The 16640-nt window shown below is 38.7% G+C and overlaps 1 protein-coding gene across 1 annotated transcript in view; it reads right to left on the bottom strand.

Annotated features, from left to right (window-relative positions):
• Positions 1-16640, bottom strand: part of LOC114701096 (probable ATP-dependent RNA helicase DDX60) — a 93599-nt gene that overhangs the window by 16707 nt on the left and 60252 nt on the right. The window contains 5 exon segments of the mRNA XM_037211761.1: positions 6550-6750; positions 8308-8412; positions 10577-10729; positions 11926-12073; positions 14373-14531. Of these exon segments, the coding sequence (XP_037067656.1) occupies positions 6550-6750; positions 8308-8412; positions 10577-10729; positions 11926-12073; positions 14373-14531 (766 nt within the window).

Genomic DNA, 16640 nt, shown 5'->3' with positions numbered 1-16640 from the left:
CATGTCAGCAGAAAGAAACCATGATCAATTTCTACACCCCTCTGTCACTCTCCCTTCTTTCTATACTGAGCTCTGGATTGCCTTTTTAAAATGTTCTATTATTGATTGTATAAATTTTGCCCATGATCTTGAGATCTACATTTTATCAGTCTCCTTATATACTTCTGACAGTTGTTCTGGTATGAAATCTTGCTATGTATATATTGAGACAGATTACTAGTGCCCTCTCATGGCCAAAATGGTTTATTAATTGCCATTATTACAAGTTTAAAGATACTTGATAGCTTCAACCACAGCCTTGGTTCAGCAAACACACACTGCTATTCAGGTATACTCTTTATCTATCATTGTAATTGGTCACTCAAAAACAAACTTATCCAAGATTAATAGATAAAATTAATGTTCTAAAAAAGCTATTATTTTTATGATAACTCAGATTCAAGTTGCTTACACACACTCTACAACATCATGTCATATTAACTAATAATAGATTTTTTTATGTTACTCCTCTGCCCTTTATTGAATCAGAGATGTTTTAAAATCATATACAACTACACCTACAAGGTGTTTAGACTAGTTCTCAGCTTGCCATCAATATACATGATTGATAATTAATTATACTGCTTGATTATAAATTATAAATATTTATTATCTGTATGAATATTGATTAGATATTAATAAATTAGTAATTATTAATTTCAAAATCATTAAAATATTGCTTCCAATCATCTTCAGATTTTTTAATTTATCCACATTACTCGCTGCCTTAAGAGTGATTTACACACTTTCTTTTTATAAAACAAAAAAGGGGGCTCCCTGGTTTGTGGAACTGTTTGGGAAGGAATATCAATTGTAGACTAGGAGGTTTCAAAAGCCCATGCCATTCCCAGTTAGCTCTCTGTCCATACTTTGTGGTCCTGTCTCAAGATGCAAAGCCTCAGCCACTACTCCAGTCCCCTGCCTGCCTTCCTGCTGCCCTGCTCCTGTCTTGATGGTCATGAACTCAAAAGCCTCCAGTAGACCCTTTTTTTCTATAAGTTTCCTTGATCATGGTCTTATCACATCAACAGAAAAGTGCCTAAGATAAGCATAGAAAACCAAATTGGAAGAAACAAAATTGTCTCCAAACAGTCTGAGCAAAAAAGACTATCAGAGCTTGCAGCACATAAGTTATTTGGAGAGTGTGTGTTGGGGGGAACGACTAGATATGCTATTCTGTGTCTATAATGTTATTGAAAAAAGATTAGAAGGAGATTGGCTGAAACCAAAGGAGTGAAAATACTCCTTCATCTCTAGTGTCAAACAGCACTGTTGTATGTGTAGTATTCAGCTTCTCCCTAAAATATCATGAACTCACAATAAAAGCAAACTTTCTTAGCACCACTCAATGTCAACCTGTCTGCCCTTAAGGTGGAGAGATTATTGAATGCAGGAAAATGCTCCACTGTCCTTTAAAATGTAACAAAAACCAGAAAGAATTATTGTGGTTTTCATTATGTATGTACATGATGGGCGGGGGGGGGGGTGTAGGCAGGACATGCAAGTACTCATGAAATCTAGAAGAAGGCATCATACCTCCTAGAGTTACAGGATGGTGTGAGACACCCAATATGGGTGCTGGGAACTGAACTCAGGTCCTCTACAACAAACTTGCATGCTCTTAACCCCTGAGACATATCTCCAGCTACTACTGTATTTAAGTCCAATATACCTAACAGTGGAACAGGGGGGCGGGAAAAGGGTGAACTCCCCATCTCCTCTGCAGTGGGCTGCAAAGGGAACCAAAAGTTGCCTTTACTCCCACCCTGTTTTCCTTGTGTGCTGGAATTAGAGAAGGCAGCATTTGGAAAGCAGCCAAGTAGTAAGGGATCTGGGGGAGAAGAACTAACAGTGGTTCACTGTGTCCTGGAAGCACAGACATTATGATGAAAAGCATACTAGCCTGATGTATTAATATTTTCACTGCTATAACAAAATACCTGAGAAGAACAACTTAAGTGAGGAACAATTTATTTTTGGCACATGTTTTTAAAAGTAGCTTCAATCCATAACTCACCTGGCTCCATTACACTGAAGCTGCTCACCTCACAGCCAGCCTGCACTAAAAGATTTCCACTCCTGTTCTATCAAGGACATCAGCATACTGGACAATGCCACCTTCATTTGGGGATATTGCTGTCCCACGGACAGATTTTTCTCTAGAGAGGGCTCCACAGGTACTACCAGAAATAAAGTATAATTAAAATCTACCCTAGTGTTAACTAAAGAACAAGTTGATTCAGACACAGTGGCACATGCTTATGATCCCAGGACTTCAGGAGGTGAAGGAGTTCAAGGTCATGCTCAGCTCTGTAATAAGTTCAAGATCAGCCTGGACTACATGAGGCCCTATCTCCAACAACAACAAAGTAAGCATGATCAAGAATCTGAAGATCTTAATCAGTAATGCAAAAGACAAATGTTATGTTCTTTCATAATCAAAAACAGTAATTGACAAAAGGGGGAAATGGGACTTGCAGTTCTAGAAAAAAAAATAATGATTGTTATTGAAGAAGAAACAATAAAAGAAGCAATTGCCAAAATTATAATTTGAGAGTTTTTAGTTGAAAAAATACTTGAACGTAGCAGGGTAATGGTGGATATGCTTAACACCACTGAGCTGTACGCATAATGTGGCCAATATGGAGAACGTATGTAAAGCTCCTCACTGTAAAAACAACCTGTATAGCAAGATGGAACAGTATCTTTACAAAGTAACAAAAGAGTCACCTTTCAAATACACTTCAAGTCTGGCAGGGGTGGCACACATCTTTAATCCCAGCTCTGAGAGGGGAGAGGCAAGTGGATCTCTGTGAGTTCAAGGCTAGCCTGGTCTACAAAGTGAGTTCCAGGATAGCCAGGCTATTACACAGAGAAAACCTTTCTTAAAAAATAATAATCAATGAATAAATAAGTAATAAATAATCACTTTCAGAAAGTAGAGCTTAGGGAAATAATTTGAAATAAAAAGCATAAAGACTCATATTTCTACGAAGGCAGAAAAATGTCAAATTAACTGTATGAGGAAAGAGATTTGCTGAGAGCTGCTGATAGCAATGGCTTTACCAGAGGCCACAGGAAATACAACAGATGGCAATTTATAGTTCAGGTGTCAACCCGCCACCAGAGAAATAATTCCCTAATGGAGGAATCCCATCAACAAGGTTTACAGGACCACTAGCTCTGAACACTGTTGCTTCTGTCTCTAATTTTCTCATGTGCCACCGCATTTATTCCCTAAAGACAACTATGGGTATTTTTCCCACTGCTTGTGTGTTTATCTCATGTATATATTCCATCTTTGGGCATGCATACAGCCGTAGATGATCAGGAAGATTACTTCTGCTTAAGCTGTGTAATTTTGATAAATAGAAATAATACTAGAGTATTTTTCATAACTGACATAGGAAAGTAACAGTATTGTCAAAGACACCTAATTGTCAAAGACAGAACAAATTCAAAACAGACTACCTGCCCCTACAAATAAAATATGTAAGGACAAGTTCCCACGTGTCTGTTGAACCAAAGTCAGGCTAATAGCATTGAGACACTGCTCCCTGTACAGGTCCTCTCAGCAGTTGGCTTTCTGCATGTACACCCTACCTCAAGGTTTGTCCAATTATTTGTTGTTTAAGTCCTGAATTTTAATGTCACTTTCTATCTGGGAACCCTAACCACCTAGAGTTATGTGTACAGCCAAGTGTTACTCACTGGCCAGTCAGCATGACCTCCCTATCATAAAAGAAACTGTGTGACTTATGTGTTATGAGAGTGGGTCAGACCCTGAAAATTAATTGTTCAGAGTTCAGCTATTGAGGGATATGTATGTGTGTGTGTGTGTGTGTGTGTGCATGTGCGCAAAGGAGATGTAGCTGAATATGCAGGGGGGAAAGTGAGAGAGATGTAAGAAGAGGAGGGAGTGAGTAAAGAGTGAGTGAATGATGCAGTGGTGTATAAAGGAATGTAGCAGAGTAGAGAGAAGAAATGTGTGTAGAAGAGAGACATGGCTATGTAAAGAAGTGTGAAGGTATGTAGCTGTGTGGAGAATGTAACTGAGCGGAAAGACATGTAGCTGTGTGGAGATAGAGAGATTTTCTGAACTGAGTGGAAAGACATGTAGCTGTGTGGAGACAGAGAGATTTTCAGAAAGAGATTTTTAAGGTGAAGTAAAAGAGAAAGTTACTATCAGATAGAGTGTGTTTCCTTAATTACCCCTCAGACAGAAAACATCTAGCCCTCACCACATTCATGGATTTTTTTTTGCAAACCCTGGAGACAGGCTCTCCCAAAGACTGCCAGCAGAGATTAGCCTAGTTGCCATAGTTAGAAGATGGAAAAATATGAAACACCCAATACTGAAGGCTAAGAGGCAGCTGGAACCTCAACAATGGATGCTTTCTGTCATTCAATCTCTAGATTTAAACATATATGTATATGAAAGTAGAAGAAAGAGTGTTTGGGATGAGGAAGGAGACCTGTGGTAGGGATGGAGAAGTACAACAGAGACATAGAGGAGATACGTAAAGCATATAATGTACACTCGTGAAGTGTCATGACAAAACCCATCATTTCATATGAACAATACATAGTTTAAAAAAAGCACACTCTGAAGATTTTCTGCCCACACTTGCAAGTGGACACAGTAAGCAAAGGCATCGTATCACTCTTCTCAAATATGCCAAAACACAAGAAAATGAATCCCCCAATTAACTTGTTGAAAAATAATAAGGGGTCAGAGAGATAGCTCAGTGGATACAGGTGCTTGTATACAAGCCTGAAGACTAGAACTCCATCCTTTGAACTCGTGTAAAGGTAAGAAGAAGAAAACAGAATCCACAAAGTTGTCTTCTGAACTCCACATGTGCTCTCTGACATTTGCATGCACACACACCACACACACACACACACCACACACACACACACACAAACACACACACACACACACACACACACACACGCATACACGATAATAAGTAAAATAAAATATTTTATGTTAAATTATTATTAAAATAGTAATAAAATATGTCTTATTAGGAGATGTACTTGTCTCTATAGAGAAGTAAAAATTAAAAACTGAAAAATAGGCCAATACAATGGCTCAGTGGGTAAAGGCACTTGTCACCAATATGTGCAACCAGAGTTGGCTACCCAGGACCCAGGACACAGAACGGGGACGGAGGGAAACAGGCTCCTGCAAATTGTCCTCAATTTGTTCTGTAGCCACTACATGTGTGCCATGACATGCACACACAGAAAGAATGAGAGAGAGGGACAGATGAAGGAGAGGAGGGACAGAGGGATGGAAGGAGGGAGAGAGTGAGGGAGGGAGAGGGAGAGAGAAGTCATTTTAAAAGAATTCAAAAATGCAGAAACGTTGGTCTGAAACAATGCTTTGTAAAGCCAGCAACCCATTAGGGAAATGCCAGAATTCTCACTTCAGTAATAATTAATACACAGAATTAGGAAACAATAGATCCTGCTGTAGTCTTAATGTGGTCCCTAGATCCTGCTGAAATCTAATCTCCATGCTGTCTACTGTACTGAGGGCTGGGACTTAGGAAAGTGACTAGAACCAGAGGGAGTCCTAAGAGTAGAAGGCTCCCATGGTGGAATCCTCACAGATCTTACAAGAGGAACAAATGGGAGGTGCCAGACAGGCCTGCATGCTTCCTGATTACCATGCGATGTCCTGTGACTTGGAACACTTCAAAGAAGTTCTTTCACTAGATAATACTCACCCTTCAGCATTTAACCTCAGAATCATGAGCCAAAACAAACCTCTTTTCTTCATAATTCACTCCACCTGTGGTATTATGTTATAGCCAACAGAAAATGAACACAAGTTCCTTTAACAGTGTATTGTCACAAAAATGGAAATTAATTAAATCACCTAATTGTGAGTTTCAAAGTCATGGTCTCAGACTCTGTTTTATCTGACCCTAAAGCATCAAGACAATGTTCTGATTATGTCTCCATGTCCACTTACTTACACCCTTATAAAGTGTGTAATCATACCTCAAAAAAAAAAAAGTCTTTAAAGCAAAAACCAAAATAGTAAGGAGATCATTTTGGTAGAACTAGGCATGAGTCCTTTTGGTTTTGTTTTGGTTTGGGTTTGTTTTCTGTTTGTTTTTCAACTTTCTACACTTTCTAAACATTTTTAAAGAATTTAAAGATTTTTTTTGTCTTATAAAAAATAAACTATTACTTTATAATTATAAAAAAATTCTTCTTGTTTCTGAATGGTAGAAACATATGGCACCTTTTGGTACAAGACAATATTATCTATCATACTAGAAGACAGTGATCCTGGGAACACCTTAGTGGCCACTCAGTCACAAATTCTGTCTGATAATGGAAACAAACAAAACTTATCATCATTTTCCCCAGCTTCCTCCACCCCTCCCTAGAGAACATTGAGAAGCATCAAAATCCCAATAAAAGCCGAGGAGAGCTGATTTCAGCCAAGCCACAGGTGAAGACAGAGGTCCAATCACAGGGACACAGCACCTTTGCCTTGCCGTCCTCTGGGTCATCTGCCTTGGAGGCCAGCAGCATGAGTCTTAGAATAAGTGAGATACTGAGAGGAAACTGTCCTCTCAGCTCAGGTACTTTGGATTTTATGAGTTTTCCTATTTTGGGCAGCGGGATATCAAAAAAGTAGACATCACCTAGCAGGTCCTGCCCTCTTCTTCCAGCACGACCAGACATCTGGAAACAGAGCAGAATCATGCAGTGAGAATCACCTGAATGTTTTTCCTAAGAGAATGTAAAGAGCTAGGACTTTTACATTGCTTTTGAGCAAGTATGCTGTGCCTAGGGGTTAACTAAAATGAATAGATAGGCTGCTATTGAAAAATCTAAAAAATTTATCGTATCTGAAGCAGAGCTATTTTAAATAATATATCTGTCATTCCAATGTATCATTAATCATACTATTTATATAATGCTGTACAGAACTACATCTATTTATAAAATCATATATCTAATACTATGAATATATTATATGCCATATAATTATATAATTGTCACTTTTGGCAATTACTTAATTGATAAAATATTCTATCTATGATATATAATATTATATAATATATGATATAACATATAACACTACATGATAATGTTTTATATATTAATTATACATGCTCCATATGATTTGAATGTTAGTATATGTTAGCTACATTTGATGCTGTGAGCAGAAATATTGACCAAACATTTCTGAGAAGGTAAACTCTATGAAGAAAAACTCTATTGTCTACAGAACAATAATAGAACAAGGAGAGTCAAAAGCAAGGAAAATGTTTTAATATACAAGGTCAAGACTTTGTGGTGAAAGATAAATGTGTGGGGAGCTGAGGAAGCCCTGGGAGAAATGAATGACATTCTATGTATATCATTGCAATGTATATCATTGACATAGGAATGGGTATGTCAAGGACCCAATGCATCAGTCCCATGGGAATGGAAAAGTACCTTTATTCCCCCAAAGGGATTGGAAATCCTTCCTCTAATCCATTTTTAGATGTTAATAGTGTACGCAGAAACTGTCCATTATGCTTTCTCTTCCCAGATATTTGTGCTTGAAGACTTCTCCCCTCTAGACACTGCTCCTAAGATTAGCTAAAATGCTTCCTCTTTCAACTGTGTGCAATAACCCCACTTTCTGTTCAACTTTGTATAATATGCACACTGAGCTTCCAAGTGATATAATTTCTCCATCAGAGAGCCAAGTCCACCTGATCCCAGCTTTTCTGTGTGTCTGTGTATTTGTCTTTTTCTCACTACCTTGCCACCCCAGTTAGGTCAGTGTCTGAAGCTGAGCAGAGCATGGCAATAATGAATACACAGATTGTGGGGAAGCAATGAAATAACACCACAGGAGAGTACAGAAGTTGGTTTGGAAACAGACTGTCTATCAAGATTCAAGAAAAGTATTAAAGATGGCTCCAGAGTAGAAAAACCCATGCTCAGTAAATGAGAAAGTAAATGTTTCCCAATAATCTTTTATATGGATCCATTTTTGCAAATTGCTTTATTTAGTTTATGCACATGTCATGGGTCATAATGATTACCCATATTCTGCAGATAAGAGAGGAGATTGGCAGTCTTATGCAAGATCATACACATAATCTCATAGTTCTATGCTTACTCACCTACAGTGCTCTGCCATAAACTGGACCATGTTACTAAATCAGTAGTTAAAGTAACTTTTTCACGAATTCAGGGCTGTATAGTATTACTATATTAAGTTAATGTATATTGTAATACCTGTCTGAAACTTAAAGCATCCAGATAGATAGAGTTTTGAGCAAAAACCACAGATTTACAAGGCATGTTGATTCCTAAAGCAAGTGTTCCAGTAGCTGTCACCACCTAAAAAGGAACAAAACAGTGATTCTACAAACTGGCATTTTGGTAGAATACAAGTATTTCCATGCAATTGCTAAAAACTGTATTGAAATCCCAATAAAACTGCAGCGGGCAAACTAGGGAGATGAGGCGCATAATGTTTCTTCCTATTTTGCAAACACAGACAGCACATTCTCTAATGGAATCATTATAATACTCATCACTTTGCAAGGAATATATACTTTAACCTCAAATGTGTGGTGCAAATGTCACAGAGGAACTTTGAGGCCACATCTAAAATACTTATTTTTTCTCATCACATCTCTCTCTCTCTGCTCTTTGCATTATTCCCTCAATGTTCCTCAATATCATTGTACTTTTGTTTTCTCTTCAGATGCTAAAGTCGAAGCAGCATTCACTGTTGTATCTCCAGAGCCAAGCAGAACATCTGGCATGGGATTTAGTATTACAATAAACATGGTAAGTAAAATATTAGGAGAGGAATTTCTCTGTGAGAGGGCAATAAATATTTTACAAGCCTACTTCCTGGTAATTATTTGATCTAGTAAAGTTCATTGAGAAATGACATAAAAACAAAGTACATTTTCTCTTTCTGTTGTGAATTTGCATAATCACTAATCAGAAACAGAAAAAAATGTAAAGTTTATTCACATAATCTAACTTCTTGCTCATTTTTTTCCTGATGTGGTTAATATATGTTGACTTGTCCTATCTTGTTGTGGAATCATTTTTTGTACACTGTGAAGATGTGTCTTTGCCAAAGTGCCTTCTGATTGGTTTAATAAAGAGCTCAATGGCTAATAGCTAGAGAGGAAGAGATTAGGAGGGACTTCTCGGGACAGAGAGGACTCTAGAAAAAAGCAAAGCAGAGTCACCACCCAGACATTGAGAGGAAATAGGAGGTGCAAGAGAGAAAGAGAGGTAACAACACATAGCAGAACCTAGATTAATATAAACGGGTTAATTTAAGTTATAAGAGCTAGTTGAGACAAGCCTAAGCTATAGGCGAGCTTTCATGATTAATAATAAGTCTCTATGTCATTTTTTTTTTTGTGTGAGCTGGTAGCTTGAAGAAAAATCCATCTACACTATTTCTTCAGATTGATGGCTGTTTGTGCTGTGGTTTGTGATGATGTTTAAGGAAGTATAGTAATGCTTTCTAATTGTTTTGTAACTGAGGCTAATGCCTCTGTCAAAATGAAACATGGTACTTATTAAATGCTTTAAATTCAAATCTTTTTAACAAGCACAAATATTGAGAGAGTAGGAGCTTTACATTTAGAAAATGAACAGGACAAATGCCTTTCTAAAATGTATTCTCTGATGAAACTATTACTGTTTCCCTAGTAGCTGTTCTGTTATCAGCCAAGTTATTCATCACTTTATTAGTGACAAAGAAATTACTGTCAGATACTATTTCAGTCACTTCTCTTTCTGTTTTTCTCTCTCTCTTCCTTACATCCTTTTTCTTTTAGCCTATGCCACACAAAATTTAAGGTTGATAATTTTTAGTAGTCAGGGTCAATTTTTAAAGATTACTCAAGACTCAGAAATACTTTGTAATGCTCTAAGTGCCCTCTGAATACTTGTCTGGATTATTGCCATGAGCCTTCCCAGGATGCACTAAAGAAAACATGATAAGAATGTGGCCGGAAAGTTATTTATGGCCATCTTCCTCTTGTCCCCCATCAGTAACAGGAGAAACGACATTCAGTTCTGACATATCTACAAGCTCTGCTTAGATAAGCTGAAGTCCCGAGGAAGCAGATATCTGTGCTCTGATTTCAGCTACCACACTAGAAAATGACCTGCTCCCACTTCAAATAGAAATACCCTCTAAGTTCTTAGAGGTAATATTTGTAGCAAAAACATCAACAAACCCTACATAGAAAAACAGAAGAGTAAGATACAGCGCCGAGATCAGCATAGAGGTGCTTCGTTTCCTTGTGTAAGGGTATGGCGTGAGTGACACCCGTCAAACCTTCTTCCACAGTTAAATGACATGGAGCATATCCAAAGATGCTACAGTCAGTAAGCAAAGTCTACAGCCCAAGAGGCATAGCTACTCGAGGGGAAGAAAGTAAAGGGGTGCTGTATTTCCTCTTTTCATGAACATTCTGCTTCATATCTTCACCATTTCAAATTTTACAGTGAAAAGCTGACCCACCCTAATGAATCCTTTCCTAAAGAGAATTTCGACTAGCTGCTTTTCTTTGGCACTCATGGAGCTGTGATGATAGCCGATTCCCCTTCTTGCCAAATTCTTCAGAATGGTACCTTTCCTTTCAAATGTCACACGCTTGAACACCATCTGCAATGACTAAAAGAAATAAGGGATTTAGAGTATTGTTTATCTAATTCTCAATCAAACAAAAATTTTTAACGAAACTAGTTATATATATATAATGTAATATGTTGGCCAAATGATGTCACTGCTTGGCCTTTCCTCTACACATCATCATCAACAACAACAGCAACAAAACAATGTTTCATGGCAAAAACAGTCACCAAAAGAAAAGTCTTCTCAGTTCCTGAAAATCTCACTTCAGTTGTGAGATAGAAAACTCTGCCGGTGGAGTAGACAGCCCCAAGGGAAATTCAAGACTGTGGCCCACTTCTGTCTAAACAAGATCAAGTGACTATGAAATCTTTTCTAAAGTTCTCCCCAGAAAGTAAAGCAAAACCTTTATACTGTAAGGTCAAGAAATGCCTACTTCCCACTGCAAATGACGTACTAATGGCCTTAAGAATATCCACATAATAAGGAGGAGTTCCAGTTGTGTCCAGTGTTATAATATATAAAAAGATCAACACTCGGAGAGAAGGGACAAGTTTACATCTCCAAAAGTAAAAGACTAGTACCTAGCTATTTTGATTGCATAACTATCTATAAGACAGAATGTCAAGGATCAATTAAAACAATGGTGTCCATACATGGTCATGAAAACTAGATAGACCAAGAAACTGACAAAAGAAGAACCATGATACAATGAAAACATATGTGAGTGAGTGTGTGAGTGTGAGTGTGTGTGTATGTATGATGACACTACATTTATTGTTAAATATGTTATCTAAAACAGGAATAGTTTGAAGGACAAAAAGTTTAAAGATGATGGGCTAACCCAATTTTAGATATCCCAATGACTCTTTGGTGAAAAATTTTAACTACAATATAGGAAAACTCTAATTTTAAGAAATACTGTCAGTATCTAAATATAGTAGTCTACAGGGGTACACATTCTGACTATAATATACAGACTTTTACAGAAGACATGGTGCAAAAGCAGCCACTTGGGTAATCTGTCATCAGGACAAAATCAGTCTACAAAACTTGAGCCTATTTTAAGTGTACACTGCAAGGTCCGTGAATGTTCTGTGCAGCAAAGGTCCTGTCTACGATGTCTCCACTTCATAGAGACTTCTCTCATGCTGTATGGTCAATACTGTCTGCATGGAAGAGGCTTCTCTGAGGAACAATACTCCCTCTGGGAGCACCGGTCTCTTCTGGGTGCTAACCTCATCATCTATTGCTTTCTGATCAGCATACGTGCAGTCCTGGGGAATCGCCAGATTCTTCTCCAGACTCTTCAGAAGGTAATTGTGCTCAGCTTCATGAATGATGCTTTGATCCAATCTTCTGGAGGGTTTCTGGCTTTTTTCATCTCTTTACAAGAACAAAATTTCAAAAAATCAGTATTTATATCCAATCACCACAGGAGCCCAGAGTATCTTAAGTCGTGCTTACCAGCCAGAATCATTGTTTCTTGCATTTATATTATCATGACTCGGTCCCTTGCACCTAATGTGTTTACTCATCAGCCCCTGGAGCCTATGATCCCTCAAGATCAAACCACTGTGGATGTGACATTTTTCTATAGTGTTCTCCTCCATTATTTTCCATTCCCCAGATGACCTTGCTTCATCTTGCTAATGTGATGATCATTGTCTCCCCCTCAGTCTTTCTCACACTCAGGTGGGAGGTATGTGCTCTCCTCTCTCTGCTTTGCCAATTCAGGATATTCTCCTTCCTCCTTGTGGTGGACACTGTGAGCAGGGGCCAAGCCCAGGCTATCATCTAGCAGAAGCCTCACCTTCTTAACTTTGCCTTCCTCCTGTTCTTCCTCATGATTTCCTTATGTGCTCACCCTACACCAAGGCATGTACACACATGGACAGCCCTTCTCAGCATGTGCCACATAACCCGGCTGAGACTCTTAGGTAATCACTCTGTATTCTCCAGGACCCTTGAATACACCAGGCTTTTACAATCACTAGGTTCATGTATACTTTTTGTACATGTTTTGTCTCTTAACTATGCAAATAAGATATTTCTGAACCTAGGAAGATGAGGTCACTTGCATTCTACCATGTAGTCATATACATCACAGATCCAGAATACGTCACCTCCAAGGAGCATTAACCTTAATGAGGAAGGGAATGTCATGATTATGACCAGCCTTATGTTTTCAAAACACATGCTAATGGACTTACAGAGGAATACAGAATGTTGTCTAACTCAGTTTTCTGAACTATTAAGTAAAACACTGTTAATAAATAAAAACTGCTAAAAAAAACAGACAAAATGTCCTTCCAGCTCAACACACGTGACCCTGTAAGAGTGAGCTCTTAGTGTGTGTGTTTCTTTACGGGTTCCTGCATTATAGAAATGGATGAAGACAGATAAGGGTCAGAGTTTTGTCCTCCAAAGCATAGGGCATGAAGTAGGGTCCCTATCTTCCTACAGTGAGAGTGCTGAATGTATTAAACACCTTTCATTTTGACAGCTTGAGTTGCTGGTCACCAACCCACCTTGACCATGTGGCTCCTGAAACCCTGAAGCAGAGATATCCTAAGGAGGATCATTTCCCAAGAAATCTTACACTTCCTACCTACATTCTCCTGGGAGTCCACTTCTTCCATACTACCTAAGAAATATACTACCCAGGAAATAGCAAAACACGAAGAGTCATTGTATATGAAAAGATCCAGAACAAACTCTAACTTTCTCTAAAATTTGGAATATTTGAATCAGAGATGCTCTAAAAGTTTGTTTCAACTTTAAAAAGAGTTCTAGCTCTTTAGTTAAAAATATCTCAAACAGCTCAGGCAGTGGGACCGGGACCTGTCCTTAGTGCATGAACTGGCCGTTTGGAGCCTAGGGTCTATGTAGGGACACTTTGCTCAGCCTAGGTGAAGGGAAGAGGGAACTGGACCTGCCTTGACTGAATCTACCAGGCTGAGCTGTGGTGGTATTTGTTCCCCAAAATATTGTGTACTCTAATAAATTTATCTGGGGTCAGAGAACAGACAGCCACTAGATACAAAGTCTAGAAAATGGTGGCACTCACACCTTTAATCCTAGCATTCCAGAGATAGAAATCCCTCTGGATCTCTGTGAGTTCAAGGCCACATTGGAAATAGCCAAGCATGGTGACACACGCCTTTAATCCCAGAAAGCCAGCCTTTAATCCCAGGGAGTGGTGGTAGAAAGCAGAAAGATATATAAGGCGTGAGGACCAGAAACTAGAAGTATATTGGCCTGGTTAAGCATTTGGCTGGTTAAGCTTTCAGGCTATGGAGCAATACAGTTCAGCTGAGATTCATTCTGGATGAGGACTCAGAGGCTTCCAACCTGAGGAAACAGGACCAGCTAAGGAATTGGCAAGGTGAGATAGCTGTGGCTTATTCTGTCTCTCTGATCTACCAGCAAGTTCTGTAAAACACATAGACTTAGAGAATCTGGACCTGTTTCAAACAACCATAAATTAAACTGATTTATGCAACTAAGGAATATGTGCTGCTGGTCACTTATCTTCACTCAATTCTCCCTCTGAAATTTAAAAACAAAAACAATCCAAGTCATAATTAGAATTTCATTATAGCATTTTCAATGAGCATTTCCTACTAGGACATTTGGATTCTACAAACCTTTATGTGGCCAATTTGCCTAGTGAAATACTTACATTATCTTTTGTTTCTCCAAAGATTTTTTAACTTTTCGAAGTTTGTTAGCCATGTCATAAGCTTCTTTATCAGCTTTGGGAGGCCTTTTCTCCTCCTGTTTCTTCTCCAGGAATTCGCAGGCAGCCTCAGCACATCCTTCTACAGAACCTAATCTAAATCTGGAAGCAAACGAATGTGTATTTAAAATATCATATTGTCATAAGATTAGGTCTCTCCATCTTTTCTGGTTGTGTGTTATATTTCTCATGGCTATGAGTAAATGGCTGACAAGGAGCGATTATGGAAGGGTTTAAACTGGTTTACAGTTTGAAAGGACACAGTTACTTATTCTGGGATAAGAGGAAGCATAGCGACGAAATGTGGCCAGTCACATTGTGTCAGGAGGCAGAGCACAAACAGAAAGTGGGTCTGGCTATAAGACTTCAAGACTTGACCCCAGTGGCCCAGGATGGTAGTTTGACTAAGAATGGTCCCCAATAGGTTCATGTATTTGAATACAGTCTGTAGTTGGTAGAACTGTTTGGGAAGGATTAGGAGGTGTAGCCTCGTTGGTGGAGATCAGTTTTTGAGGTATCAAATGCCCGTGCCATTCCCAGTTAGCTATCTCTCTCTGAACCCTACTTTCTCATAATGATGTACTCTCTCAGTTACTGCTCCAGCACCATGCTTACCTGCCTGCTGTCACATCCAACTGCCATAATGGTCAAGGACTGTAACTCTCTAGAACTGTGAACCCCAGTAAATTCTTTCCTCTACAAGTTGTCTTGGCCATGATGTCTCTTCATAGCAATAGAAAAGCATTAAGGTACCCAGAAAGGCTTACATATCTGCACAAATATAATCTGCAGTCTGTTGTTTAATTCATAGCTCTGATCTGAGAAGGATAAATGACAACATCCCAGACCAGATCCGTGGGTAAGGTAGCATCTCATAACTTTCCAAAACCTTCCAAAACAGCACCACCAGCTAGCACCAACTGTCCAAACACACACTGATGGAAAGCACGTCACATGAAAACCACGACAGTGACATATACCTGTGGGTTTTTGAAGGCCACCTTTGCTAATTTTATTCTGAATTCTGGGTGCTATAGGTCCACATACTCCAAATTAGCAACCGTGAAGTGAAACTTAAGTTTCTCCAATGCCATATTCCTGTTACACTGCAGTGTGAGCTCATGGAAACTCTCCACAGGACAGACATGCCCAGAAACAAGGGAAGCAGTGATTTGTAAACAGAAAAAAGAGAAAATCACCCCCACCTTTTACACACCTTCCTGAAAGATGAGAAAGGTTTTTAGTCAACCCAAAAAATTTGTTCTTTTGACAAAGTGGAAAGAGGCATAGTTTCTCACTATCACATAATTACTTCTTTCTAGAAGGGAGGAAGCCCTGGAGGTCATAGCTTTTACAAACCAGAAAGAAGGTCTGCTAGACATGGCCTTTATACCTTGAAAATATAAATACCTAGGACTCTAAAGGGGCAGAATTCTTGGCACATTGGGGCTCACCTTGTGGACCTTGTCTGCATCTCAACCATTTAGACTTCTGAGATCTGAGCAACCAACATTGCTGGTCGAATTATCTCTCCAGAAACAGAAAAAGCAAACATAACGCATTTGCATCACATGAATTTCACAGTGTTTAGAATGTAGAGATTCTGATGACAAGCAGGCTATGAGAAAAATCATTTCATTTCAACACTGTGGCTAGGAGCCAAATACCGTGTCTGAAGTAGCCACTGGATAACATGTTGTATTATATTATAGCACATGACAGGTTGGAATTTTATAATAAAGTTAAGTTTAAAGTGTGGGACAAAAGATTTTCTTTAAAAAAAAAGCAAAACTTTGCAAACTCAGTATTTTAAAAATTGTGAGGCTGAGCCTGTTGTCACAGGCCTGTCTACAATCCTAGCTAGTAGGAAGGCTGAGGCAGGAGGATTACAAGTTGAAGGTTAGCCTAATATACAAATGGGTTCAAAACCAGCCTGGGTAACTTGGTGAGATCTTATCAGAAAACAGAAAGGGGGAAAAACTGCCTGATGTTATTGCTCAGTGTAGAATGAGTTTCTAGTGTGTGAGGCCCTGGGATCGATTCCCAGCCAGTGTCACAAAAATGAATTAGAAAAACACAATCCACAAAGATGGAGGGAGTTACCCTGGTGAAGCAGGAACTAAGAAATGGCAGTCAATGCTACTTGACTAAATTAGGTAACAAAATAAGAAGAGGAATAGATGTATTACAGTTACTGTTGTCAGGGGCAAT

Source organism: Peromyscus leucopus, chromosome 17, assembly GCF_004664715.2.
Source record: "Peromyscus leucopus breed LL Stock chromosome 17, UCI_PerLeu_2.1, whole genome shotgun sequence".
Taxonomy (NCBI): Eukaryota; Metazoa; Chordata; class Mammalia; order Rodentia; family Cricetidae; genus Peromyscus; species Peromyscus leucopus.
The sequence above is the reverse complement of the archived record's forward strand: the minus strand, read 5'-3'. Positions and strand labels throughout refer to the sequence as shown.